The sequence below is a fragment of the Ursus americanus genome, chromosome 1 (genome assembly GCF_024610735.1).
Source record: "Ursus americanus isolate L20-20 chromosome 1, mUrsAme1.1.p, whole genome shotgun sequence".
NCBI classification, from domain to species: Eukaryota; Metazoa; Chordata; class Mammalia; order Carnivora; family Ursidae; genus Ursus; species Ursus americanus.
In genome coordinates this window covers 30,148,117-30,174,865 of record NC_142127.1, presented here as the reverse complement: position 1 = coordinate 30,174,865, position 26,749 = coordinate 30,148,117, and the positions used below count along the sequence as shown (strand labels likewise).

At 43.1% G+C, this 26,749-nt stretch overlaps 1 protein-coding gene across 3 annotated transcripts in view; it reads right to left on the bottom strand.

The window, feature by feature from the left end:
- KIF5C (kinesin family member 5C) overlaps positions 1–24,174 on the bottom strand; it is a 157,365-nt gene extending 133,191 nt beyond the window's left edge. For all 3 annotated transcript variants that reach the window (XM_045782189.2, XM_045782198.2, XM_087860631.1), the window contains exon 1: positions 23,684–24,174. In XM_045782189.2, the coding sequence (XP_045638145.1) occupies positions 23,684–23,809 (126 nt within the window). In that variant the 5' untranslated portion in view covers positions 23,810–24,174. The remainder of the gene's footprint in view (positions 1–23,683) is intronic.
- Positions 24,175–26,749: the final 2,575 nt, after the last annotated feature.

The following is a 26,749-nucleotide window of genomic DNA, read 5'->3' as shown; positions in this document are numbered from 1 at the left end:
AATTCTTAGTTTCCTCCCTTTACGCCATGAAAAGGTGATAGGTGATATACACCTGTCTTCCACCTTGCTTTCTTCACTTCATGTATCTTGAAGATCTTTCCATATGTTAGTACAGAGAGCTTTCTCACAATAAATCCTATTTTGTACTTGCATATAATAAATGCAATCTCAAGTACTCCTCCAGATGATCCTGACAATCACGTACCCTCATGGAACAGTCCCCGAAAACAAGAGAGAGGGCATTTGCACTGTGTCCCTTTCCAGTCAACCCCACCTCGGCAACCAGCACTTTTGATCTCCATCACGACAGTGCCATGTTTTTTATATGTGCTACGATGATATAAAGCTACCCTGTTCTGTTACAGACTGGTAATGAATTTCCTGGGTATTTCACCCCTCTGTGAAGCTTCCTCCAACACAGCCGCCCCGCCCCATCTGCCCTGTGCTGGGCCAGATGTCTTCCCTGTGCTCCCACCCCTGTAATTGCCCTCCCATAATACACTGTAATAGCCTCTGAAGTGATCTCTTTCTCCCCCTAGACTCTCAGCCTGGGCTCCACTCTTGTTCACCAATGTTTCCCTTTCTACTGACAAAGCACCAACTGAATAGTTGTTAAACCCTTTCTCCAAGAGAGTTTGTAATTAGAAAGTAAAAGTATCAATTCCCTGATTGACATTGCCATAGAAGTGGCTAGACATAAACTTCATTTCATACTTCAAGTAACTGTCAGAAAGGAGACAGGAAGCTTGCAAAGCGGCAGAGGCGGGCCAGCCCTGTGATGGGGAAGAGCCACTCGAGATTCTCCTGGCAGACAGGGAAGAGCCTCTGTATTACTTTCTGCCTTTGTTGATGGAAGAAAAGGACGAGGCATGTTTTAAGTTTTGATTTCCAAGGTTCTTAAAACAGATCAGAGGGCTTTCTTGCGCTTACCATGACACATTCACAGATAAGGCCTTGCCCACGTCACCGGATCACCGGACTGTAAGCTTTAAATAGAAAATGGCAAGACTGAGCAGGTTATCGGACAAAGGGTGTCCACACGATGTGGGTTTAAGAATGAGGAGACATAAATCATCAGGAAAACCATCTCCTTTGAGGTCTGAGAAGCACAAAGTATCCTCAAAATAAAAAGACATCTTTGGGGAATACTGAAAATTGAGCTGCAGAGAAGGCAAATGGGAAAAATCACAAAATCAGCAGAGGAGCTTTCCAAGGAACACTCAAACGAGGTACCTGAAGGGTATGGCTCAATCAAGCTGACCAAGCAGCCAGATTCTGGGGCAGCTACCAACCTTAATTGTTTCTGTATTGGTCTGAGCCAAGCTTGAAGTAGGGCAGGATGAGCCGCCGTGTTCCCTCCCACTTGTTTTCCACAGGATCTGCAATCATTCTGCTGCCTCAATGCCCCGGGACCATCCTACACGCAGCCATGAAAGCAGGGGCTATGCACAGGGTACAGAGATGAAGGGGAGACCCAATCTCAGGGAATTCAGGAGGAAGAAATTCCCATTACTTGGTGAAGGCAATCTGTTGAGCTCATTTTCAAGGAGCCTTTAGGTAAGTGAAGGGTATTAACTATCCACTCTTTTTGGGCAAAGTGCAAACATGTCTAGGATGTTCTCATTCAAGAGAATAAAATAATCCCTTTAATTTACTTTACTTCCTCTGGTCTCCATTTTTGATGATCCAAAAGCTGAACCTGCCACAGATTTCTAACAATAAAAGCAGCGACTAGTCTTGAAACATGAATGTAAGGGAACAGTGGGATATAACTGTATGTGCTTTGTCATTGAATCTTTATTTTAAAAAGATTAAAAAGTCTTTTCTGCCAAAAGAATTACATAGGTCAACAATTCTGAATTCTGAAAAAAAAAATACTATTAATATTCTACAAAGTGAGCACCTAATTCTTTTATTTTAGAAGCAAGGACCATATACATAATGTCTCCATTTCATATAAAATTTTCATCTGTATTTTGGATATTTGGTTGTTAATGTGAAAATGGGCCCTTCAAACATTACTGTTTTTCTCACCCTATATTCATGTCCATCAAATACGTGTGTTTTTTCTTTGTATAAAATTAAATAATATCCAGACACTTGCAATTATGTTCCATGTTGGGCATTCTGCTGCAAAACCATAAAAATGGGACACAGAAAAAACTTAAATAATAGTGGGATGATGTATGCGTTTCCTATTGCTGCTATAACAAATTACCATAAATTTAATGGCTTAAAACAACACAACTTTATTATCTTACGGCTCTGTGGGTCAGAAGTCTTCTGGGGGTCTCACTGGGCTAACGCCAAGGTGTTAGCAGCACTGCGCTTCTTTCCTGGAGTCTCTGGGGGGAGTCCATTTTGCCTTCGCCAGCTTTTAGAAGCCACCCACTTTTCCTGGTTCAGCTCCTCCTTCCACCCTCAAAGCAACGGTCTGGTTTGAGTCTTTCTCAGGTCTGGTTCTGACTCTCCTGCTTCCTTCTTCCCCATTTAAGGACCCTTGTGATTGCACTGGGCCCAGGGGGATAATCCAGGATATTCTCCTTATTTGAAGGTCAACCGATTAACACCTTAATTCCCTCTTGTCATATAACATACTCAGGTTCCAGGAATTGGGAAGGGGGCATCTTTCTGCCTACCACAGATGGGATGGGAACTGTCTCATGAGATATGCCTTTGAGGGTCTTGTGACCTTGTGTATCTATCTAACAAATGATTTAATGGTGATCTTAATGCTCACTGAAATCACTGCAGAAATAGACATATTCAAGGTGAGTCAGCCTATTTGACTGCAGGAGAATTAGCAAATTTGGCTTTTTCCAACTGGAAAGAACTGTTCAGTCTAGAACTTTCCACCCCCTAGATGCCTAAAGGTCTCCAGTCCTATGTGGACTGAACAGGACATGTGGCAGGAAGAGAGGTCTAGGAGAGAGGTAGGACTTCACACAATGGTCTACACTCAGAGGGCGCTGGGGGGTGGGTACAGTGTGCAGACTGTTTTCACAGATAGGATCTCATTTCATCTTCACTCCCACTCCACCAGCCAGTGCTTAGCATCTCAATTTCATTGCAGACATGTTAAATTAGTTGACTTGCGTGCGATCATGCCCTCAGGGAGAGGTAAAATCAGGGCCTGAGTCATCTCTACTGACCCAAACTCTCCTGGAGCACACAGGACAGAGAGCCTAGGACTGGGACTTCAGAGACACCAAAGTTAAACATTTGTATCATCAGCGTCGGTTGGGGGAGAGGAAGCAGAGTGCCAAACAGACTCCTTTGGACTAAGTAAGGATAAGTTTTAAAATATCATTTGTAAATTACATTCTACATATATATATATATTTTAAGATTTTATTTATTTATTTACTTATTTGAGAGACAGAGAGAGCACGAATTGGGGGGTGAAGAGGGGGAAGAGGCAGAGGAAGAGGGAGACTCCCCACTGAGCAGGGAGCCCAATGCAGGGCTCGATCCCAGAACCCCAAGATCACGACCTGAGCCGAAGGCAGACGCTTAACGACTAAGCCACCCAGGCACCCCATGTTCTGCATACTTTTAATGTACATGCCACCAGTCTAGAAAATTTTTCACTAGTGCCTCTCACAGTATCTGGCCTAGAGCCGGGGTCAAAAAATATCTGTCGCACAAATAAACATCACATACTCTTACAGTATCTTTCAGGGGGAGTTTCGAGCTGATCAGAACATAAGAATGGTAAAAAGTGAGATTTTGATGTCCTCCAGCTCTCCCTGAATTCATCACAGGGAATTCGTTTTTTGAATGAATTCCCCCCAAAAGAAACCCTACTAGAGAAACACTAATCTACTATGTGCTGGTTCACAAATTACATTTATTAGATCATAACTAGCATCTAAAAAAAATAAAATGTGATCGAGTAGAATGGATATCAGAGTGTGGGGTGCCTGAGTGGCTCAGTCAGTTGAGCATCTGACTCTTGATCTCAGCTCAGGTCTTGATCTCAGGGTTGTGAATTCAAGCCCCACATTGGGCTTCACACTGGGTATGGAGCTTACTTAACAAAAAAAAATTAAAAAATTAAAAAACAAAAAAACAAAAAAAAAGGAGAAAATGTCAGAGCAAATCACACATATTAAACATACTGCTTCATAAATCTATTATTTCAGATTTATGATGTCAAGGGTATATCTTGGATTTCTTGGTAAAATGCATCATGGTGTCATAGTTTAAAAAAAAAAATTGAAAACTGCTGCTACCGTGAAAACATCCCCATCACAGAACTCTGGAATAGGCTAGCTTTCCATAGGGTGACAATTATCAGTAACTCAGTCCCAAATGGTTGTTAATTTTTAGCTTCCTAGGTTCCTACTGACTTTTCTTGTGGCTATGTACAATCACCTGGAGTCCCCGAGAGTTCCAACAAGACAAGATGACAATGATGCTAAGAGAATCACCTCCTTGTTCTCTCTTTGAGGGCACTCTCAATCCCTTTACCAAAACATTTGTCTGGATTTCTCTTTCCTCTTTGACTAAAACAGGAGAGATGTCAGCACTGTGATGTTCCTGAAGGGGAGACGTCTATAAAAATGGTCCGACCGCTGTAGATTTCTTTGATGCAGCCAGTTACCCTATTGTGACAGCAACAGCTGGCTTTCAGGGCAGCCACTTCTAAGACTCAGGATTAAAGTCCAGGAGTGCCCCCCACCACCACCACCAACACAGGGGAAAGCTGACGTGCCTCTCACTTGGCCCCTCTACTTCCTGGTTTGAAGGCTCAGCTCTGCATGCTCACAAAGTTACTCTCTGGGAGGGCTCCCCGAGAGCTCTCTTCCGGGGAATCTTAGTTTTATTATCAGGAAAAAGCCAGGAAACCCACATGGGCTATAACCTCCAGAGGAAAGGTGTGAGTTTTGTCATCTCTGAACTCCCTGCAATGTACAGTAGGACTTTAGTACAAGCAACCTGTTACAGACTAAATCATGTCCCCACAAAATTCCTATGTTGAAGCGCTAACCTCCAATATTTGGACATAGGGCCTTTAAAGACCAACAGAGTCAAATGAAGTCATGAGGATGGGGCCCTAATCCAGTAGGATTGGTGTCTTTTCCTTATAAGGTGAAGAGAGACACCAGAGATTTCTCCGGATCTGAATAGGCCATTATTTTCTACCTTCAGAACTCACAGCAGTTTTAAGTAGCTATTTCGAAACATAAATGTTAAGAGAAAAGATCAGGTCACAGGAAAATATACACAGCATTTTTATAAATATTTCATTGATTCAATACCAAGCAAAATTAAGCAAACCAAAGAATGTCTGCAGTAAAACCATAAAGAATATTAGCTGGATGACAAAACCAAAATTTAAGAGGATGGCTTCTTCTAGAATGACAGCAGCTGTGACCAAGGGAATTTTACACATTAGTAAAGTGCCATTAGGGGGACGGTGACCTCATGAGTGTTCATTTTATTAGAATGTGTCATCACCTATTTTTGTCATATGCATTATTTTATATGTATTAAATATTTAACAATCAAATTTATAAAGATGTTGGAATAATATAAGATCCATTAGTTAACAGTAGTTATTCTGGAGAGAGGAGATATGGGACATTTCTACTTCCCAATTTTTACCTCCCTGTATCTTTTTAATTGTCCTAAAGTGTTTACATAATATTTATATTTCGAATAAAAAGTCAAAGAAAATTAAAGTAAAAAAAACCTATTGAACATTTGTGATTATTTTTGTTTTGTTTTATTTTCTTTCAAGATTTTATTTAAATTCTAGTTAGTTAACATATGGTGTAGTATTAGATTTAGGGGTAGAATTTAGTGACTCATCACTTGCATATAACACCCAGTGCTCATCACAAGCGTCCTCCTTAACACCCATCACCTATTTATCCCATTCCTCCCACCCACCTCCTCTCCAGCAACCCTCGGTTTGTTCCCTACTGTTAAGAGTCTCTTATGGTTTGCTTCCCTCTCTGTTTTTATCTTATTTTATTTTTCCTTCCCTTCCTCTATGTTCATCTCTTTTGTTCTTAAATTCCACATGAGTGAAATCATCTGGTATTTGTCTTTCCCTGATTTAGTTTGCTTAGCCTAATACTCTCTAGCTCCATCCATGTTGTTGCAAATGGCAAGATTTCATTCTTTTTGATGGCTGAGTAATATTCCATTGTACATATACACCACATCTTTTATCCATTCATCAGTCAATAGACATTTGGGCTCGTTCCATAATTTGGCTATTGTTGATTGGGGTGCATGTGCCCCTTCAAATCACCATTTCTGTATCCTTTGGATAAAGACCCAGTAGTGCTATTGTTGGGTTGTAGGGTAGCTCTATTTTTAACTTTTTGAGGAATCTCCATACTGTTTTCCAGAGTGGGTGTGCCAGCTTGTGTTCCCACCAGCAGTGTAAAAGGGTTCCTCTTTCTCCACACTCTCACCAACATCTGTTGTTTCCAGCTTGTAATTATTTTCATAGTTTCTTTTATCTTCCCTCCCTCTTCCATTTTCCTGAGTAATAAGCTAGGAAGAACAACTGACCATATTTAAGAAAAATGTACTGATTAGTCTAAAATAATTTTGATCCTCAGACCCTATGGCTAAGTATTGATTTATTACATATATTACACAAAAACTCATTTGAAATATAAGCTTCAGCTGGAATTAAACCACACTCTTGAAATGAAAATAACAGCTATGGGATTATAGTAGTAATTTAATCACTCTACAGTCAGGTTATTAGGAAAATGCCAGACATCCAAGAAAGAAATTCTCTTATTTCTTTTCCTTTCAAGACAATTTAGGTAAATTACAGACATTTACCTTTCAGAGCTAAGGACCATCAACAGAATTGTAAGTATAGTTCATTTATTTTAATGTCTTCAATTTAGAATTTCTTGGACCTTCTTTCTTTATGATGCTAGTTTTAAGTTCAAATTAAAATAATTTTGTAACTCTAATAAGTTGCAAATCAAGAGAAGAGTGTTTTGTGTGTGGCATTATGTTTTACCTGAAGGGGATATCATTTGAAATCGATCATTTCTGTACGTAACGAATTTCTAATTTCTTTCCTTTTTGGCTCTGCCAACTAAAGAGCTGAATAGAACAAAACAGAGTTTGGATATTCAACACAAAAAATTTTTATTTTTTGGAAAATGGAACTATTTTGCAAAATCTGCCTCAACCTTAAAGGTGTTTATTGCTCAATAAACCTTGAGCACTGGTCAATCACTTCTCAGTTGTACTATCATTGTGTATGTGGACACCTGCACACACGTGTCTGTCTGTCTCTCTTACTAGACAGTGAGTTGGTTGAGGGTGGAATAATAGATTGTGTTCCCTAAGGAGTGCCTGTATATAGTTTGGTCCAATTATGATGAATTTCTCAAAAGAAACATGTTAGCAGCTCCTTTCATGGTCAGGTAGGACTTACAGGGACAGGTAGAGAGGGACAATCAGACCAAATATAATCATAAAAATGAGACAATAAGTACCAGAAGAAATACTCCTTTACTTAATTTATGCATTCACTCACTCATTATTTTAGATCATCCTGGAGGTCCTATCCGATGCAGCGAAACAAGAAAAAAGGAGTAAAAAGTATATGTTGTGGAAAGAAGGAAACAGAATTGTCATTCCTTGAAGATGAGAAAAGTTACCTTCACGATGCACCTTTTAAAATCTAATCACAATTCTTGGGGCGCCTGGGTGGCACAGCGGTTAAGCGTCTGCCTTCGGCTCAGGGCGTGATCCCGGCGTTACGGGATCGAGCCCCACATCAGGCTCCTCCGCTATGAGCCTGCTTCTTCCTCTCCCACTCCCCCTGCTTGTGTTCCCTCTCTCGCTGGCTGTCTCTATCTCTGTTGAATAAATAAATAAAATCTTAAAAAAAAAAAAAGATTAAAAAAAATCTAATCACAATTCTTAGAAGACAGCTTTCTAATATGGTTGAATGTACCTATGGATTTAGAAATCCAAGCAGCAGACATAAATCTCTCCACTTTTAAGACACAGAAGAGCAGGGTGGACACATGCTTTTATTTAAAAAAAAAAAAGGCAACATAATCCTTTTCTCTGTGGACAGATTCATGTAGATTAAGAGTACACTAACACATCCCGAAGTTGAACCGACAATATCTCCTAGCAAATGCTCCACACCCTGAGAACACTTGCATTGTGTTCTATGGAACACCCCGGAGTGTCTCTCAGAGGGACATTAGAGCAATAGAAGACCTAATTCTGACCTTCATACAAAAATCCGGTATCAGTGCAAGGAGCAAGCAACAGAGAGGAAACAAACAAACAAACAACCCTCCACTTTCAAGAACAGCCCAGGTTATAGCTACCTTCTACAGCAGTTCCCAAAATTAAGTCTCAGCCCAGTGGGTTGCTAATGGTAAAGACCAAGTAAACAAAACTAAGAGTGCTTATTCACTGCAGGATTGTTGATGAGAGAGGGGGGTGGTCTCCAAGAGGCAGAGAATGTGAGCAACACTTCCTACATTTTATTGACAACAAACCCCTTTATCAGGGAATAACTCAAAGGACTTGTACCCCAGAGCAACTCTAATTTAGAAAATGCTGTGCACATGGACATTCTCAACTCCTGTTAGGAACCAAAACGTAGGTGGCAACACAGCAAATGGCTAAAAGCAAGGATTCTAGGGCCCTACTGCCTTCGTCTGAATCCTAGGTCCACAGATTACTTACACCTATGTGACCTTGAGCAAGTGACTTAACCTCTCCGTGCTCTAGATTCCTCCTCTGTGGAATGCAGAGAAGGGTAGGACAATAGTAGTTACCTCTTAGGGTGGTACCGGGGATTAAAGTAAATGGATAAACATAGGGTAGGGCATTTACATAAGTGTGTGTTAAGTAAAACAGATTTTGTTAGATGCTGTCACTACTGTGTTAGAATTACAATCATTCTCAAGCAGTTGGGGAAGAGTATAACTTCACTCATCTAAGAAGAAAATTACTCTCCATCAAACGGATGCATAAATGTGAGAAGAGCAGTAACACATACGTTGTCTGTAGTTCTGCCAACCAAGATACTCTATTTCTGATATTTGTACTGAACACACTGTTGCCTAGGGTTGTGTTTGTGATAGGATGGGGTGGGGACAATAGAATATAAAAAAGAGGCTATCCTTAACTTTAAAAACATTAAGGAATTTTCTCTAAATACAGTCCTAAACATCCAAGTGGAAAAGCACGTTCTTTCCAGCATCCCATACTCACTTTCCAAGTAAGTTACATCTTCTGGAAGGAAATTTAGTGCTGAAGAAATTCTGCCAGAATTAAACCACTTTAGAGGGCTGTTTTCCATCATCTCTTCCCTCAAATAGGCAAGACCAAAAGCCACGAGACTACTGTTGTACACTGAGGAGCCTTTGACATGGGCAATATCCCAAATTAAACAGTCCTCACCTACAATGCCAAAGTCTTCCCGGCAACTTCCATACCATCAGAAACACATTACGTTAAATATTGCTTCAGTTATGTATAATTCCATCAAAAATGAATTCATTGCCAAATAGGACACGAATAATCCCAGAGGCTGTAGAAATTGGTCTCACAGAAAGCATTGGGATAATATTTAATAAGATCAAGTAAAGTGTTCACAGCACTGGGTCCAGTAAATCCACTTCCGGAGAATGCATCCTCTAGAAACAACTCAACAAAAGAAAACACCTCTGTGTCTGGGGATGTTCACTAAACCATCACCCAGAGTAATGGGAAGCTGGAGATCTGAATGCCAACAACACAAGAGGGGTTAGCAATCTGATCTATCAGCCCAGCCGGCACTTAAATCATCACTGAAAATCATAACCATGAAGATATTACACAAGGTAGAAATCATTTATGAAGTAAGCTTAGGTACAAAGAAAAAAAAAGGCAGAATTGTATATATCCAGGGTTGGAAGCAACATTTTTTGAAATGTTAAGTGTCAATGAGGAGAGGGAAAAGGAGGATATAAAAAGTAAACTGGTGGGGCGCCTGGGTGGTTGCAGTCGGTTAAGCGTCTGCCATTGGCTCAGGTCGTGATCCCAGGGTCCTGGGATCCAGCCCCACATCAGGTTCCCTGCTTAGCAGGGAATCTGCTTCTCCCTCAGCCTCTGCCTCTGCTCCGCACCACCCCCACCCCCTGCTATGCTCTCTCTGTCAAATAAATAAATAAAATCGTAAAAAAAAAAAAAAAAAGTAAACTGGATGATGCAGGGTGGTGAGATTAGGGCTGGTTTTGTATTATTGTGCTTTCATGTTACCATCATGGCGTTTCTGCCATTTACAAAGGAGGAAAAATCAAGCCTGTGCCAACCCAGACAAAAAGGGACACGAGGGGGGTGGGAAAGAGATTTTCCAGCACAGAACCAACTCCCTCTCCAAAGAGCTGTGCGGCCTTCACCTGCAAGATGACCTCTCCCGCACAGATGCCAGGACAAAGAGGCACCTGCGAGCGACCGGGTCTGCATTTCCAGGCTTTCCCACAACAGCGCCTCCTCCCACCAGCGGGCCTCCTACTGCGCGCTTTTGTTCCGCGGGGTGGAGGGACCTCATTAGGAGGCGCCCGTGCTAAAGGGAAATGCATTTCCAGGACCAGAGGTTTCGTCATTCCTAGCATTAGCGACAGATGCCGAGAGAAGGTAAGTGGCAGGTTTACGGTGGAGGTGGAGGTAAAAAAAAAAACCCGCCTGCCGGGGCGGCCGAACAGGACGGCTGTGGGGGGCGCTGGGCAGCAGGGCAGCATCATGACATTCTTCAAAGACAATGCACCGTGTCACCTCTAGGTGTTCCCAGTGTCACCCACTGCAAGCGCGTCACAGCCTGCTGTTGTTAATGGCCAGTCCTTCATTATAGGACACGGGGTGGGCAGTTCCTCCCGCAGCTCCGCGGGCAACACTCAATGTCACAATACTTGTGAGCGAGCGGGGAGTGATAGCAGAGAGACGGAGCGGGCTACGGCACAGATCTTTTCCCAACACTGTTCAAAACGGAAATCCCTAAAGCAGCTATGTAGAACTGCAAAATAACTTAAAGAAGCAAATTTTACACGTGCGAAGTAGATCCTGCCCCAGCGTCAAGGTAATGATCAATGGTCCCTCTGCAGAGGTTTCCCTGAATGCAACTGGAGGTGCTTTCTCTCTCATAACTCCAGCAAGGTTTTGTTTTCTCTTCTCTTTGGACACTCCCAGCATGCTAATTTTTTTTTTTTACTTGCCTTCTTTTCTTGGATTATATATATGGTTATGGATGGCAGGGATCTTGACTTACTTGGCTAGCACACAATAAGCCCTCAATACACCAAAGTGGAACTAAAATTAACAAATACAGAAACAGTACGACAGCATCAAAATATTAGTGCAACGCTACCCAACAGAAATGCAATGCCAACGAAGAATGCAAGCCACATACGTTACTTTAAATTTCCTACTAGTCACATTTTAAAAAGTAAAAATAAAAAGGGAGAAATCGTTTTATTAATGTTATTTAACCTAATATATCCGAAATACTATCATTTCAAAATGCAATGAATACACAAAAATTAGATCTTTTATATTCCTTTTTTTTTTGGTACTGTCTTTAAAAGCCAGTGTAAATATTACCTCTACTGCACATCCCAAATTGGACCAGCCACCCTGCATGAGCTCACTAGCCACACAAGGCTAGCGGCTTCCATACTGGACAGCACAGCAATACCACGAAGTCCAAAAACTTTACTTTTACTCTTTAGAAAAGGAAACATTTTTCATAGTTATAAAGAACTCACTTAATTTCAAGTTTTCCATGAATGTATATATTCCCTCTTTACATTTGCTTTTTAATAGAACTAAAGAAGTATTAAATAGATACGTATTTTCCCCTTTATAGGCCCTTTTGGATAAACGTCTAGACCAGAAAATACAGCTTAAAACAGATCTTCAAGCCAATCTTTATCAAGAGCCATGTTTATTAAGAAACATTTAACAAACAAATGAACAAGCAAGCGTTGTTCCTCTAGGATATAGTACTTTGGGTGTTTCTTCCCCACTTATTTGAACACGTAATTAGTAGGTTGTGTTGTTTAGTAATTATTACCAAAGAGCTAAACGCTTCCTTTCTAAAGTCTACTTTCCACAAATTTTATATAAATAAATCATTAGTTAGGAGGTTTTGATGCTAAAGGATGACATTAGTACAAAGGACCCAGAAAGCCAGAAGCCTCCCCCAACAGTCAGCCCCTCCTACACGCTGGCTGGGTGAGTTTGCTCAAGTATCCAGGCACCACTGGGCTAGGGTACCAGCACCCATCATCCCGATACCGAACCTGGCCAAGCAAGTAGGCTTACATGGTCTTTCTACTGTCCTTATCTCACCACCCCTCCATCCGGCAACCCAACCTCTTCTGGACCTTGAGACCAGCCCACCTGGGGGTGAATCTGTGGACCCAGCCTAACTTACCCACTGAGCAGCACGTGGAGAGGAGACAGAAAAACAGCTCCTGGAAGCCAGCCCAGGAAGCCAGACCCCGCAGAGGTCAGCTCACCACAAAGGCCAGCTACAGGAAGGAACTGACCGCCTCTCATGGGATCCTGCCCACCAGTGACCAGGACCAAGACAGGTCTGGACGCTCACCAGTCAGAATGGAATCTGTTCCTCTCTATGAGGCAGGAGGCAGCTATGACAGAGGAGCAGAAGTCCCTTCCCCCAAGACTATCCAAAGTTTCTGATGTCACATGGAGTTGTTATTTAACCAGGTTCCCAGATGAAAATCAATAATCTCTGGGGAGTTAGGTGCCAGACAGTTGCTCAGAAAAAAACTATGATATAACGTCCTCAAAGAATTGAAGCAGATTGCTCTTCATTTCTTCATGAGGCAAAACGAAACCTGGAAATGGGAGAGATTGCTCTGTGAGAGGGCCTGAGAAAGGAAGAGTCCCAGAGATGTGTCAGGCCAAAATTGTGTTGCCAGGATCTTTAAATAACCGGCTTCTAAAGTAGTATTATTGATTGGCAGTTCTTAGAACCATACACTGCCGTCTAGGAAGTTAAAGCATAAATTACTGGGATTTATTTTTTATTTTATACTTTTTCTCCAACGCCATCTCCCTTCAAAACTTTTTTCTTTTTTTAAATTTTATTTTATTTGACAGGCAGGGGGAGTGGCAGGCAGAGGGAGAGGGAGACGCAGGCTCCCCACGGAGCAGGGAGCCCGACGCAGGGCTAGATCCTGTGACTCCATGATCATAACCTGAGCCGAAGGCAGATGCTGAACTGACTGAGCCACCCAGGCGGCCCCAAAGCTTTTTCTATTGTAAGTGAGAAAAGTAATAAGAAACATAAAAAGACAACTACAAACCTTTTTCCTTAAAGTATTATGTTGCAGTGAATTCTGTTCTCACGTATATATTTTTCCCTTCTGCTCTGTTGGATTTATTTTCCAATATTCGATTCACATCAAGGACAGGTATCCGTTGACTGAAAAGATAATAACTACTAATACACCTAGAAACACCTAAAAGAATTGCTGTAAAGGTAGTTGATAACCAATCTGATAAGGGTGGTACTAAGCTCAGAAGACAACTGAGTGATACACTTGCCTGCTTTCGTGATGTTTATACGAGCCAACTAAAGCCAGGGGGAAAGCAGCAGGGAGAAGCTGTAACACATCGAGCTCTTTAAATAGCTTTCCTGGGTGACACCGCACTGCTGGCACTGGTTTATTAGAGAGGATAAGTGGGACGTGACCATTGTTAAGGGAGCTAGGCTGGAAATCCTGATTAGCCTGATTGCCCTGTGTGTGTTTCTACCGTCCCAAATGACTCCATAGCAAAAGCCTCCTTTTCTTGTTTCAAGGTTGATTATCTATGAGCATTTCTTTTTCTCCTCACTTACAATCAATAGCTCCTAGTATTCTGATTTGAGCACAGCAGGTGCAGAAGAAATTTATGAAGCAATGGGGGAAATATGAGTATCTGACATGAACGAATTGCTCATATTTTAGTTGTGATAATATTATTGAGGTTTTAAAGGAGAACTGATCATACATACATGTATATATACACGTGTGTGTGTGTATGATAGGTTAGGGATAAAATACTGTGAGATTTCACTTTAAAACAATCAGGTGATTTGGGGAGGAAAGTTTAGGAGAGTACACAAAAAAATAAAATTGGCCATTTGTTGACGGTTAAAACTGGTTGATAGGTTCGTGGGGGTAGATTTTGTTATTCTTCCTACTTGGTGCATGTTTGGAATTTTATACAATAAGTTTCTTGAAAGAGTACCTAATAATCAGAGGTGAAGGGGGGGCAGCTCTTTCTAGGGCTTTTTTGACATGGCTATTTTATCGCTTCTCAACTTACCACCACCCAGAAGGTATCACAGGCCTTTCAATATTAGCACCAAGAAGAAAGGGCACATCCACCCTATTTTTCTTTAAGACTACAATCTTGGTCTCTTTCTCTGCCTCAAGAGAGAGAGTTAGCTTTTGATCACCTCCAAGAAACAACATCCTTTAGGATATTGAAACTGACAAGAGCCAGCCTACAAAACCGTATGGTTTATATGAGAAGTCTGAAGGCATTGCCGTATTCTAGATCTATGGCTTAACAGTGCATGACAGAGCACGTACTCTTGGTAAGAATTTAATGTAGTTCAGGGATGAAAGGATGCCTTATGAGACAGACTGGCAGCAATTCCAGCTGGTAGGCAAAGAAGTGAGAGTATAAAGCAGGACAATTTACCATCTCTGAATTGCTCTCTCTCAAAAACTATGGCTGCCTTAAAATCATCTATAGCCTGTTACCCAGCAATCCCAATTCTGGGGATGTATTCTAAAACAACAATCAGGCATGTGCACAAAAAGCTGTGTGCACCAATGTTTATCACACCTTTGTAACAGAAAGAAAAACAAACAGAAAAATCCAAATGTCTAAGACTAGGAAATGATTAAAGTATTGATTAGATATATAATAGAATTATATGCAACTTTTTAAAATGCTGATATCTGAAGTATACCATTAAGCAAAACAGTGGGTTTCAAAACAGACTTTTACAAAATCCTAATCCTATTTACAAAATCCTACAAAGTATGGTGTTTTATAAAATGGAAAATTGCTGGGATATACAATGAATGTTAACAATGGTATTTTCTGGTTCATAGAAAGTATTTTTTTACACCTTCTTCATGCTTTTCTGCATGGTCTGAGTATTTTTGCAATGAGCATGGAATATGTCAGAACACTGAAAAAGCTATTTCATTCAAGACAGTAACAATAAAACTATGAAGATGTCCAAAGTAGGAAAACAAGTTATCAGAGCTGGAGAGAGGTCAAGGTAAAAATCCAAGCAAATAACTCCAGGCTCCAAACATCTAACAGCTTAGGATGGTCAGCTTTCTTCTATTTCTTTCAAAAGACATCTGGTCCTGACTATCTACTCTGTTCCAGGCACTGTTCCAGGCCTTGAAGATGTTAAAAAAAAATGGCACACGTTTCCTTCCCTCAAAGGATTTTCAGTTTCTTGGAAGAAAGGACACATATACCCAAATAAATGAAACACAGTGCTTGGGAGGTCATTCGGGAGCTACCCATGGATAAAGGGTGCACAGGAGGAAGAGTCTAACCTGGCCAGGTTGAGGGGCAAGGTGCTGGTCAGAAAAAGTTTCACGGAAGGCACTAATGGGTTGAGATTCTGAAAGCAAATGGATGCTTGCCATTTAACTACACTTTGAAGACAGTTGTCCCAGGCATGTGGGATGTGAGCAGCTGGGGTAGGGCAGGGGACACTTAGAGCCTAATCATTTCGGGGAATAGACACGCAGATGGAACATGGGGTAACGGGGTGAGGTCAGGAAGGCAGGCAGGCCCCGAATACAGAAGGTCTCGAATGCCCACTGAATCATTTGGGTTCCAACTGACAAAGACTCTCTCCTTGACCAAACTTCAGCCAGGCACCTCTGAGCCCTCTTCTCAACTGGGCCTTGACCTTAAACTTCCATGTCTGTCCCTGAAGAGTCCAGGGTTAGCAAGAATCCTGTTAGGTCAGTTTAGCAAGAACTCCCCTCCCCTTGATGTCCTTTAAGTAGCTGTCCATTTACCCACCCACCCAACCCTGCAACCTGCTCCCCTTGTATTTGGAGTTGAGCCTCACTTCTCTCCCCCATTGTGATAGTACTGATACCTATCACAATCATCTTCCTTCCTATTTTTGCAAGTGTCAGAACAATTTTTTTCTTTTATACAACCTGAGGGTACCAGGGAAGCTATGAACGGTCTGGGCTTTCCCAAGATTAGTCAGTCTGACAAAAGCACAGAGAAATAACCCCTAGCGGGTGTTATAAAGCAGACAGTTTCTGAATGTCCGCTCTCTGCCAGGTACTGTGCACAGCACTCCGTGAGCATCCACTCTTGTGATCATCACAATAACCCTACAAGGTGGAGAGTGATATTAGCCCTATTTCATAGGCCAAGAGGCTGGAACTTAGTAAAGTTTAGCAGTTCGTCCAATCCATGCAGCTAAGAAGGTGCAGAGCTGGAAGCTGGTCCTGGACTGTCTGACTCATGCCAGGTCCGCCGCTGGGAAGTACTGTGAGGAATCTAAAACTCCATGTTCTCCCACGCTGTCTGCACTACTGGCAGATAACCACACATGCAATAGTCAATCCCTATTGAAAGGAACTTGGTTGGCGTGCAGCAAATGGGTTAAGGGAGGAGCTTTCTCAGCCACAAAAAGAGGACCTTGTAAAAAAACCCCGAGAGAAATAAGGTGAAATCGGATCTGTCAATGGGGCTATATTTTCTTAACTCAAGAAAAACCATTAGGGAGCAGGTAGTTCTGTTTTCGCTTGTTTAATAAGTAGACACAGGTGAGAAATCTGAGGCAGGGACTAAAGGGAACCCAAAGGTGGGGGAGGTTTGCTATTTTAAATGGGGGAGTAAAGCCAAGAATGGAAAACATTGTCATTAAATAGGGAAGTTGGGCCAGACAAGCACAGGTGGAGGCAGAGAGAAATCCCCAGTGATACCCAAGTTATTTGAGGCAATGCAGAAATTGGCTTTTATGGAGACCTGATTCCACGAAGGGAACAGGGAAGAAGAAAGCTGCAATCAAGGTACACTTACTAAGCAGCTAGACAACTACAGGGAAGGAGGCAAAGACCCGTAAAACACACACACACACACACACACACACACACACACACACACACACTTTCCTATACACAATCATTGCAAGTAAAAGGATCAGCTGATATAGTCTATAAATAAACAGACCATGAGCTCTGCCTTCATGGATGGTTAGGAATTTCACAATAAGATGAAAAAAGAGGCTATTCCAAGCAGGAGAAGGAAGTGAACGAATGCCTAAGAAATGGACATGCAAAAAGGGTGTTCAGGGGATAGAGTTAAGGGCAGTAATTTTGGGGGGCAAAGCTAATTCTGAAAAATGAGAAAATTACAAGGCAAATAGGAAACATGGGAGATAATTAGCATTTATCGAGCATTTTCTCTATGCTAGATGCCCTTTTGACCACTTCATTTCATTTCATTCTAACGGCCCTGTGAAATAAGTAATTATATCTCCATTTTAAATATGATCAAACTGAGGCCCAGAAAAGCTAAGCAACTTGAAAAACAGCCCCATAGCTAGTTAGTGGATCCACACTCCATTCTGTCTGACTCTCCCTGCTGCCTCTACCAACCCCATTCATTTAGGAAGCACCGACTGTGTGCTCACCTCCAGCAGAGAGTGGCCTCATGGGCACACGTGAGATTATAGCTACTCTCTTGTGCTCACTCAGCCCAAAGTTTCAGAGGGTATATTTACTGGAAACCACGCATTGTCAAGTGATGTAAACATCTCTGAATTTAGGGCACAGAGAATGAAGGACTGATCTATCTCGACACTACTGAACACTACTATCAGTCTTCACTTAGACAAAGTGACTGAATAAACTCTTTAAAATCCTAGCTTAAAATATTACTTTTAGGGAGGAATACAAAAGGGTATAACCACTCTGAAAAACAGTTTGGCAGTTTCTTAGAGTTAAACACATAGTTAAATATGATTGATATAATCTTGGGTATTTACCCAAGAGAAATAAAAATTTACCCTCACACAAAAACCTAAATGCAAAGGCTTATAGCAGCTTTATTCATCATCATTCCAAACTGGAAACAACCCCAGTGTCCTTCAGTGGGTGAATGGGTAAACAAACTGTGTTATATTCATATGATGGACTACCAGTAAGCAAATAATAATAATAATAATAATAATAATAATACACTATGATACATGCAACAACAACATAAATCTCAAAGTTCTTAAGTAAAAGAACCAAGGCTCAAAAAGATCCTTAATATGTGATTCCAATTTTGTGACAGTCTGGAAAAAGCAAAATTATAGAAAGGAAGAGGAAGTGGTTGTCGGGGGTTAAGAGAGGGGAGAAGGTTTGACGACAGAGGAGTAGCATGAGGGCTTTTTGGCCGGGAGAGGAGGGGGAGGCATGTAAATGAAACTATTTTATATCTTGAGTGTGCTGGTGTGTGGTAGGCAGAGCAATGGCCTCAAAAGATGTTCACACTCTAATTCCTTGAATCTGTGAATACGTGAATGCTACAGGGTAAAAAAGACTTTGCAGATGTAATTAAGGTTACTAATCAGCTTACCTTAAAATGGAGAGATGATGCCAGATTATCTGGGTGGGCTCACTGTAATCAGATGGGCCCTTAAAAGTGGAAGGGGGAGGCAGAAGAGTCAGTAAGAGAGACATGCCATGGAAGTTGTAGGGGAGATGTGAACCATGAAAGGGACCAACCTGTTGCTGGTTTTTAACTTGGAGAAGGGGGCCACATGACTAGGATCTGGGAGTGGCCTCTAGAGGCTGAGAACAGCCAGGCCTGACAGTCAGCAAGGAAACAGAACCTCACTCCTACAACCATAAGGATTCTGCCACCAACCTGAATGAGCAAAGAAATGGATTTTCCCCTAGAACAGAATATGGCCCTGCCAATAGCTTGCTTGGTCTTGACCTTATGAGACTCTAAACAGAGAAACCAGCTGATCTGATGGATTTCTGACCTATGGAAACTGTGTGATAATTAACTTGTATAGTTTTAAGCCTTTAATTTATAGTTATCCATTAACAGCAGCAAAAGAAAACTAATACAGAATTGTTATAGAACCCTGTACTTGTCAAGGCCCCTAGGATAGAACTATAGCCCCCCAAAAAGTGATTTTACTGTGTATAAATTTAAACTGAAAATTGTTTAATGTTCTTGCTTTTAAAGACCATTACTACGGACAAAAAGAAAAATTTTAGCCATATTTCTTCACTTCTTTAGTCCTTAATCTCCACAGTAACTCCAGCTTGGAATCTAGTCTCTGCCCTGATCCTTTCTTGCCCAACCACTACCCACAACTAATCTAAGTTCCCACAGAATGAGGCCACTTTCTATGCCACTGACCAGCTCAGAGCTCATGGCTAATGTCAAATAGGTCAGAACTTACTGCTTTCCTAGGACTTTGAACAAGAGGAAAGCCCCAAATGAGGAAACTGAAGAGTCAAAGTCCATTTCAAAGAACCTTACTGGGAACCTTCCAAAACAGAGAATTTCCATCATTACAGATACATCAAAACCTATAATCAGAGCCCAAAGTAATGGCTGACTCACCAGGACTTTTAGCAGCTCATGGAGAAGTACTTCAAGAAATGCTATAAATCCAATATTTTCCTCTGAAGAATTAATTTATGTGGAGTCCCTTTTCTAATCACTAGATCATCCCCACCCTCCACTTCCAGCTCACCACCACTGTCAATAGCTTTCCTAATTTTTAACAAAGCAAAACGTAGTACTCTCCCAATTCTCTTATGGCATTCTGCTGTCTTACCGGGACTGCTCAAAGGAATAGTGCTTCCCTTTAAAACTGGTTTTTTAACTACTCCCCGAAGCCTACAGCCAATTAAGAGCCCACAAAATAAGTTAAATATACCAAAGTGAAGATTTCTAGATTCAACAAGGAGATCAATAAATTCTTGTTAAGCGCTTTCTGTGGGCAAGGCCCTGGGAAGTACAAAGAAGTAAAACATAGATGGTCCTTATCTCTACACATGGCTTACAATGTCATTAGACATATGATCAAATTAGTAACAATCTAAGACAACAAAGTTACAAGATTGTATATAAAATAATGCTACAGAGGTTCAAAGTGGGGAGAGACTGTGACTGGGGTGCTCAGAGAAAGAAAGCTTTGCAGAAGAGCTGAAAATAAAATGCAGGAATGGTAGAGATGACTCTACCAAGACAAGACATTTTCTTAAAAAGACAAATATAGAATCTGCAAAATCTCCCTCTTAGTATATATCTCCATAAAAATTGAACAGAACTTTAAAGGGGAAAAAAATGACCCTGGTTTAAAAAAAAAAAAAAAAAAAAAAGAATTTCTGGGATTCTGAATTTAGACTAACAGCTAACTCTCCAGAAATTCATTTTTTACATGTATATGTTGGGAGTGCAGATGACTGACATTTCTGGATGAGTCTGGCCTTCTTTGGTCCCCACAATCTGCGCCTCTACAAGCCAGGAAAGAAATGCTCACCTAAGGCAGTCTCCACCTGCAACTGAACCCTATGGGCTGGATGCAACCGAATTGACTTGGGAGCCATTCCACTCAGTGTACAAAACATGATACGGGCTGCTAGAATGGTCATTTCCTCTAGTTACACATTATTAATTAGGAATAGGAAAGGTCCTGGCACATGCCAACCCAGTCCCAATATCTTCAGCATCTGACAGTCTTCTGTTCTGTATGCACTCTCACCAAAAGATGTGTAAAACAATGTTCATAGCAGCTCTGTCCATAATAACCCCAAAGTGGAAAACAAATGTCTACCCACAGTTGATGGATGAATAAACTGTGGTACATTCATACAATGGGATACTACAGAACAAAGGAGATGAGCAAACTGCGGCTACACACCACGACATGGATGAATTTGACAAGCATGATGCTGACTGCAAGAAGCCACGCACAAAAGCATACTATATGGTTTTATGTACATACAGTTTATTAAAAAAAAAAAAAAAAAAAGCTAACCTATGGCATTAGAAGTCAGAAAAGTGGTTACCCTAAGGCAGAGGGAGCTAGTGACTGGGAGGGACCCTAATGGGACTCCTGGGGTCCCCAAAATGTCTGTTTCTTGGTCTGACAAGTGGTTACAAGGCAGTAGTTACTTTATAAAAGCTTTATTAAGCTGCACCCTATGATAACACTTTTCTGTATGACTGCTTTATTTCAATAAAAAAACTTATCTTAAAGAAAATTCAAAACTGTTGTATTAAAGGATTATAGTAAGATAATCAAAATTTTCACTTTACAGTTGAAGGGTTACATGCATATTCACATCCACAATTTTTTGCTTAAGTTACTTATTTTATATAGTGACTCTGTTTTAATGTATTTAGTCAATATCATATGTATATTTAGATGGGAAATAAATATAGTTCTTAGGATCTCTGCCTTGCACACAGATAAAGAGGATGATTTATTACTCTATTTCACTAGTCTTGGTGTATCACTCTTAGAAGACTGAGAAAGAATAGGAAGAGGAGAAGGAGAAAAAGGGGGGGGAGGAGGAAGAGGAAGATGGAAAGGAGGAAAAAGAAGGAGGAGAAGGGGGGGAAGGGGAAAGAGAAGGAGAAGAAAAAACAACCTCTCCAGTCTTTTCCTTAAAACCTTTGGGGGGAAAAAATAGGGTCACCAGAACACGTTCTAGTGCTGCATAATTATTTGTTTAAAAAACTGTTACAAGGTAAGGGGCAGGGACTAGATGTCCCCAGTAACTCCCACTCTATCTAAACCACAGCCTGGCTGGGGAAACAGCAAATCAGACTGTAGGCTGATCCCAACTGAGAGGTGTAACCCAAACAAGCTACTATCTGCCCCATGTGCTGGCTGCAGATCCCATATCTGCCATAAAGTATAGAATTCTCCTCCTTGTCAATAATTGTAGCATACATCTTCTCTTCAAATTAACACTAAGCAGAGAGAAAAGCCCTCTGTCCTGCCCTCATAGGTCAGCTCTTAGAATAAATGCCAATCCACATAGCATTTGGAGGTCACGGTTTTCCTAGGACTGTGAAAATGGGGAAAGGAGAAGAGGCCTTCAAGGGGAGCTGCCTTTCTAAGGGAGGTAAGGGATGAAGCCCCTGGGCAGCCAGAGCCTTGCCTCGGTTACCCTTTCGCGGAGAGCGCCCGCCTACCGATTCAGCTAGCACCTGCTAGTCCCCCGGGCCCTTCGCAGGGACTGCGGCACCTTGGTTTACGAAGATGCTGGGGGCTGCTTGGGCCGGCAAACGTCAGCCTCTAGTGCTTGAGAAAGGCTTGGCTCATGCCGGCAGAGACCCTCGATAAACTGTCACCTGTCAATCACTTGACCTAAATACACCAGCCACTGGGGGAATCGGAAGGAGGGGGTAGCCCGAGCATGCTCAGTAATCGGGATGACATCACTTAATCAATGCCGGGAACGAGAAGGCTGCATGAGCAGCCTCGAGCAGGCTGCCAGGAATATGTCAGCGGGGATCGGGAGGCTCCCATTAACTCGGTCCCTCCCCACGCGGCTCGCATACAAAGAGGGCACCGTCAGCTACACACGCTGGGGACAACTGAGGGTGAAAGGGCGGGGTGCGGGGGGGAGGCTGGTTTATTTCATTTGACATACCGCTTTAAGAACTAAAACCCAATGGTATTCCCTGCCCCCACCAGCAGCCCGAGCTGCAGAAAGGGAGCCAAGTGGGGGGAGGGGAAGAAGGGAGGAAGGGAAAGGTAGGAAGGGAGATCAAGGGGGAGGGGGGAAGGGGTTGACCCAACCACACAAAGTAACTTCTACTCCTGGCAGAGAGGGGCTATTTGGCTGCGTTCCGGGCCCTCTAGCCCCACAGATGTGGGCACACAGCCTACTCTCCACCCAGTGCGAAGCACATCCGAGGGTCTGTGGACACCAGGTGGGGGGTCGCCTCACTGGGGAAGGGTCAGACCCGGAGACCATGTCCAGGGCAGCCTAGGTTAAGAGGAAGCAGAAGATACACCAGGCCTTCCCGGGGACACCAAGGCCGCCAGTGTTCCCCACAGCCCCCCCCCCCCGCCTTCTGCACGCAGGGCAAGGTGAAACGCCGTGGGGAGCCGTGTCTACACGTCGTGGGAGCTCCCAGCCGAGGCTAGGATTTTTCCAGTACCTTGTTACCTTTTTTTTTCCCCCTAAGGCCATAAGAAGAACAGGTAAAGTGTTCGATAAATCGAACTGATGCCTGGAATCATTTGTGGGCTGCAGAGATCATACTTTAAGGGGAGCCTGGGCACCCCGCTTGAGGGTAACGCGTGCACTCTACCCACGCGGCGTGGCCAAGGCGGGGAACAATAGGCCCACTAGGGCCCCCACCCCGACAACAATGGCGGCGCCGAACCCTTCCTCGCCCCCCACCTCTACTCTCGCCACCTGGGCCCGCCCCGCCTCCCCCAGTCGCCCCTCCACCGCCCGGGAGCCAACTATAGGGCATGGGGGAGGGGGTTTCTCTTCAAGTCTACGGGAGAGGGCAGCTCTGTGGGGGATGTCCGAAGGGGCGGCCAAACACCTCTGCCGTCCGGGGCGTTCGGGCGCCCGGCTGCTGCGCGAAGCAGCAGGGGAAGCCACACGTCCCGGACACTTACCCCAATCACCACGGTCTCATCGCCTTTAAATTTGGGGATGAATTTGTCCCCTCGGAGAATCTCCGCTTCGTTGAGGGGCCGGAACCGGCACATCACTTTGATGCTGCATTCAGCTGGATCCGCCATCTCGGCCGGCAGCAGGGAGGGGGCGCGGGGATGGGTGGGGGGCCGGGGCTCAGCAGGACGAGGGAGGAGGCCACGAACAGCACCGCCTGCAGCGAGGCCGCCTCCTGCAGCCTCCGACGAAGCTTCTCAGCAGGTCATCGCGAACTCGGTGGGCTGGGCAGCTCCGGCCGCTCCCAGACCGGGTAGGTTTCTATCTGCCTCCGGCCCCTCCAGCTGCAGACCTGACTTCCCTGGCCTTGTCCTGGCCCGGCGCGGCGCTCCAGGCCCACCTGCCCGCGACCACGCGGCCGGCGGACTAGGCGATGCGCAGGGAGCGAGCCTCGCCCGGCTCAGACCTCCCGGGCTCCTGCGCGCTCAGCCATCCTGCATCAGCACCAGCGCGCTCGGCCGCCTCCCCGGCCCGCCCCTTCGCCCCGCCCACCTCCGGCTCACCCCGGGAGGGTGACGTCACTGCGGAGATCCACCCCGCCCCCGCCCCGGCTCCGATAGTGGAGCATCCTGGGACTTGTAGTCTCTTCACCTGCCAGTAGAAGGACTAGGGTGTTACTTAGAGTTGGCTTTCGGGGACAGCGGTGGTACCACAGATGCCACCTCTGAAAGCCTACAGTTCTGGTCTGGCTGCCCAGGTCAAGAACAGGGTGGAGGTCATATCCAGCATTCTCAATTAAAATCTCTATATAAACCAGGTCTATCATCTCTACATCTTTTCAAGATCTCCAAGGAGAAGCAGGCCCTTAAGACAATGTCCAGCAGAAACGTTATGGAGCATTTTCTCTGTGCTGAACGGTTTTGCAAGAGTTGTGAGGAAATCAAGGGGAAAATGAGATTTGCATGAATATTTGAAGCCATTATTCCCCAAAATGCCTGCACATACCAGTTCACAACATATTTGGGTCAGGGACTGCTTTAATATCTGACGAAAGCTGAGGACATTTTCCATAACAAAACCCCAAAACAAACTCATACACACCCATAGATTTTTCACGCTATTTCATTGGATTTGGGGACAACTGAAGCCTGCCTGTGACTGCCAGGTTAAGAACCTCTTAATTACTTAATTACTTAATTACTATTAACGATAGTGAGGTTTACAGAACCTCTGCCTAATGGCTACTTAGAACCTGCAGAATGAACAGAGTATATATAGGATAAAGTTCTAAAGTCCTTTGCATAATATAGGCCCCATGATCATATTTTTGCCTACTTATTGGCCTCATCTCCTACGCTTATTGTCTTAATGTTTACACATTGACCAATACCAAACTGCTTGTGGCTTCCTCCATTCACCTTGTTGTGCTTGTACTGATACTTTGTTTAAGCCATTTGCTCTCTAGGAGTCACCCATTCATGCCTATTACTAAGTAAGTATATTAAATAAGGCTCACAGAGTAAAAAGTAATAGAAACCCAACTGGAGCCACTGTGGCAAAAGGAGAATTTATCAGAAGAATCCAGATTATCTTGCTCATTCGAAAAATGATTAAACAATGGAACCAGGGAACAGGCAGGCTACCAAGACTCTCTCTTTTGTCCCTGTTTCCTCTTTGTTTTGGCCTCATTCTTTCTCACTCCAGATCATCCCCCCCCACCCACCCAAATGTCAGGATCCCAGCTGCCAAGAGTCCCTGGGTTTCATTCTTCAATTTCTACCACTAGATAAAGATAGATGTTTGCTTGGAGTTTTGGTTTAAAAAAAAAAAAAAAACTAGGGAAAGTCTATGATTGGCATGGGCTTAGGTGTCTAGCCCTAGACCTCTCAGTCAGAGTCAGGAACTTTGTAAGATCTTTGAGGAATACCAAGGTGGGAAGGTTCCCAAAAGCAGAGGGATGTCATTCCCAGAAAAAGAACATGGTCCTGGGCTGGCAAAACAATTAGATGTCCACTCTCCCTTTCCAGTGCTACCTTTTCCTCTTTGACTCAACTCAACCCCTCCCTCCTTAGGAAGCCTGCCCTGACTTACTAAGCACCCACAAAGGGTAGGTTTCCTCCTTGTTGTCCTCCTAATCTCCTATGCACATCTCTATCACTACACTCTCATGGGCAATGATATCTGCCTCATCTTTATGTCTCTAGCACCTGGCGCATAGTAGGCAGCATGTTGAATAAGGAATCCGACCTAGAAGGAAGCTCTACTTGAGTAAGAATCCCAGCCCTGCCACTTACTAGATGCAGGACCCAAGGCAAGGTATTTAATTTCTTTAAGACTCAATTTTATCTCTGTCATTGGAACAATAATCATCTCATAGAAGTTTTGAGGGAATTAGAAGAAATAATACTTTTAAAGCACCTAGCATAGTGCCTGATATGCACAGAGTATAAACCCTTGAATGTTAGTTGTTGTTGTTGTTATTGTTGCACTGTGCTGAACAAATAGTGGTAAAACAAGTGCATTACTTAGTTCATTTAAGGACTACCTCTGTTGCTTTAATGCAAGTGCACCTGGGAATACAGTTTTTCTGCCTAGCTGAGAAGACAGACCTACTAAAATAAATTTTCATAAGCCATTATGAGCAGCACCAATTTGATTTCCTGCCCTCAGATGCAGGGAAAGTAGGTTAAAAAAAAAAAGGCCCAAGCACTAAATTCTCATCATTTTAGTACTTCTCAGGCTCTGACTCAGACACCCACCATCTTTAGCGGTCACCTTCACAATACACTGGAGAGGTCAGCCCAATCCCCAGTTTCCCTGAGCCCACCAAGGATTGCCAGAACCTCGTGCATACTGAGAAGGTCTGAGAAGGCCAGCACATGGATAACCTGGGGTGGAGAGATCTGTGTGTCCCTAGGTTCATTCTTCATTTATTCATTCATCTATCCAGTCATCAACTACTAACTGAGTAAATAACCTTTGCTGCCACTATATATATATATAAATTTAGGTTTATTAAATGAACTCTTTACCAGAGAGTTAATAAAGGGGGTGCCTGGGTGGCTCAGTTG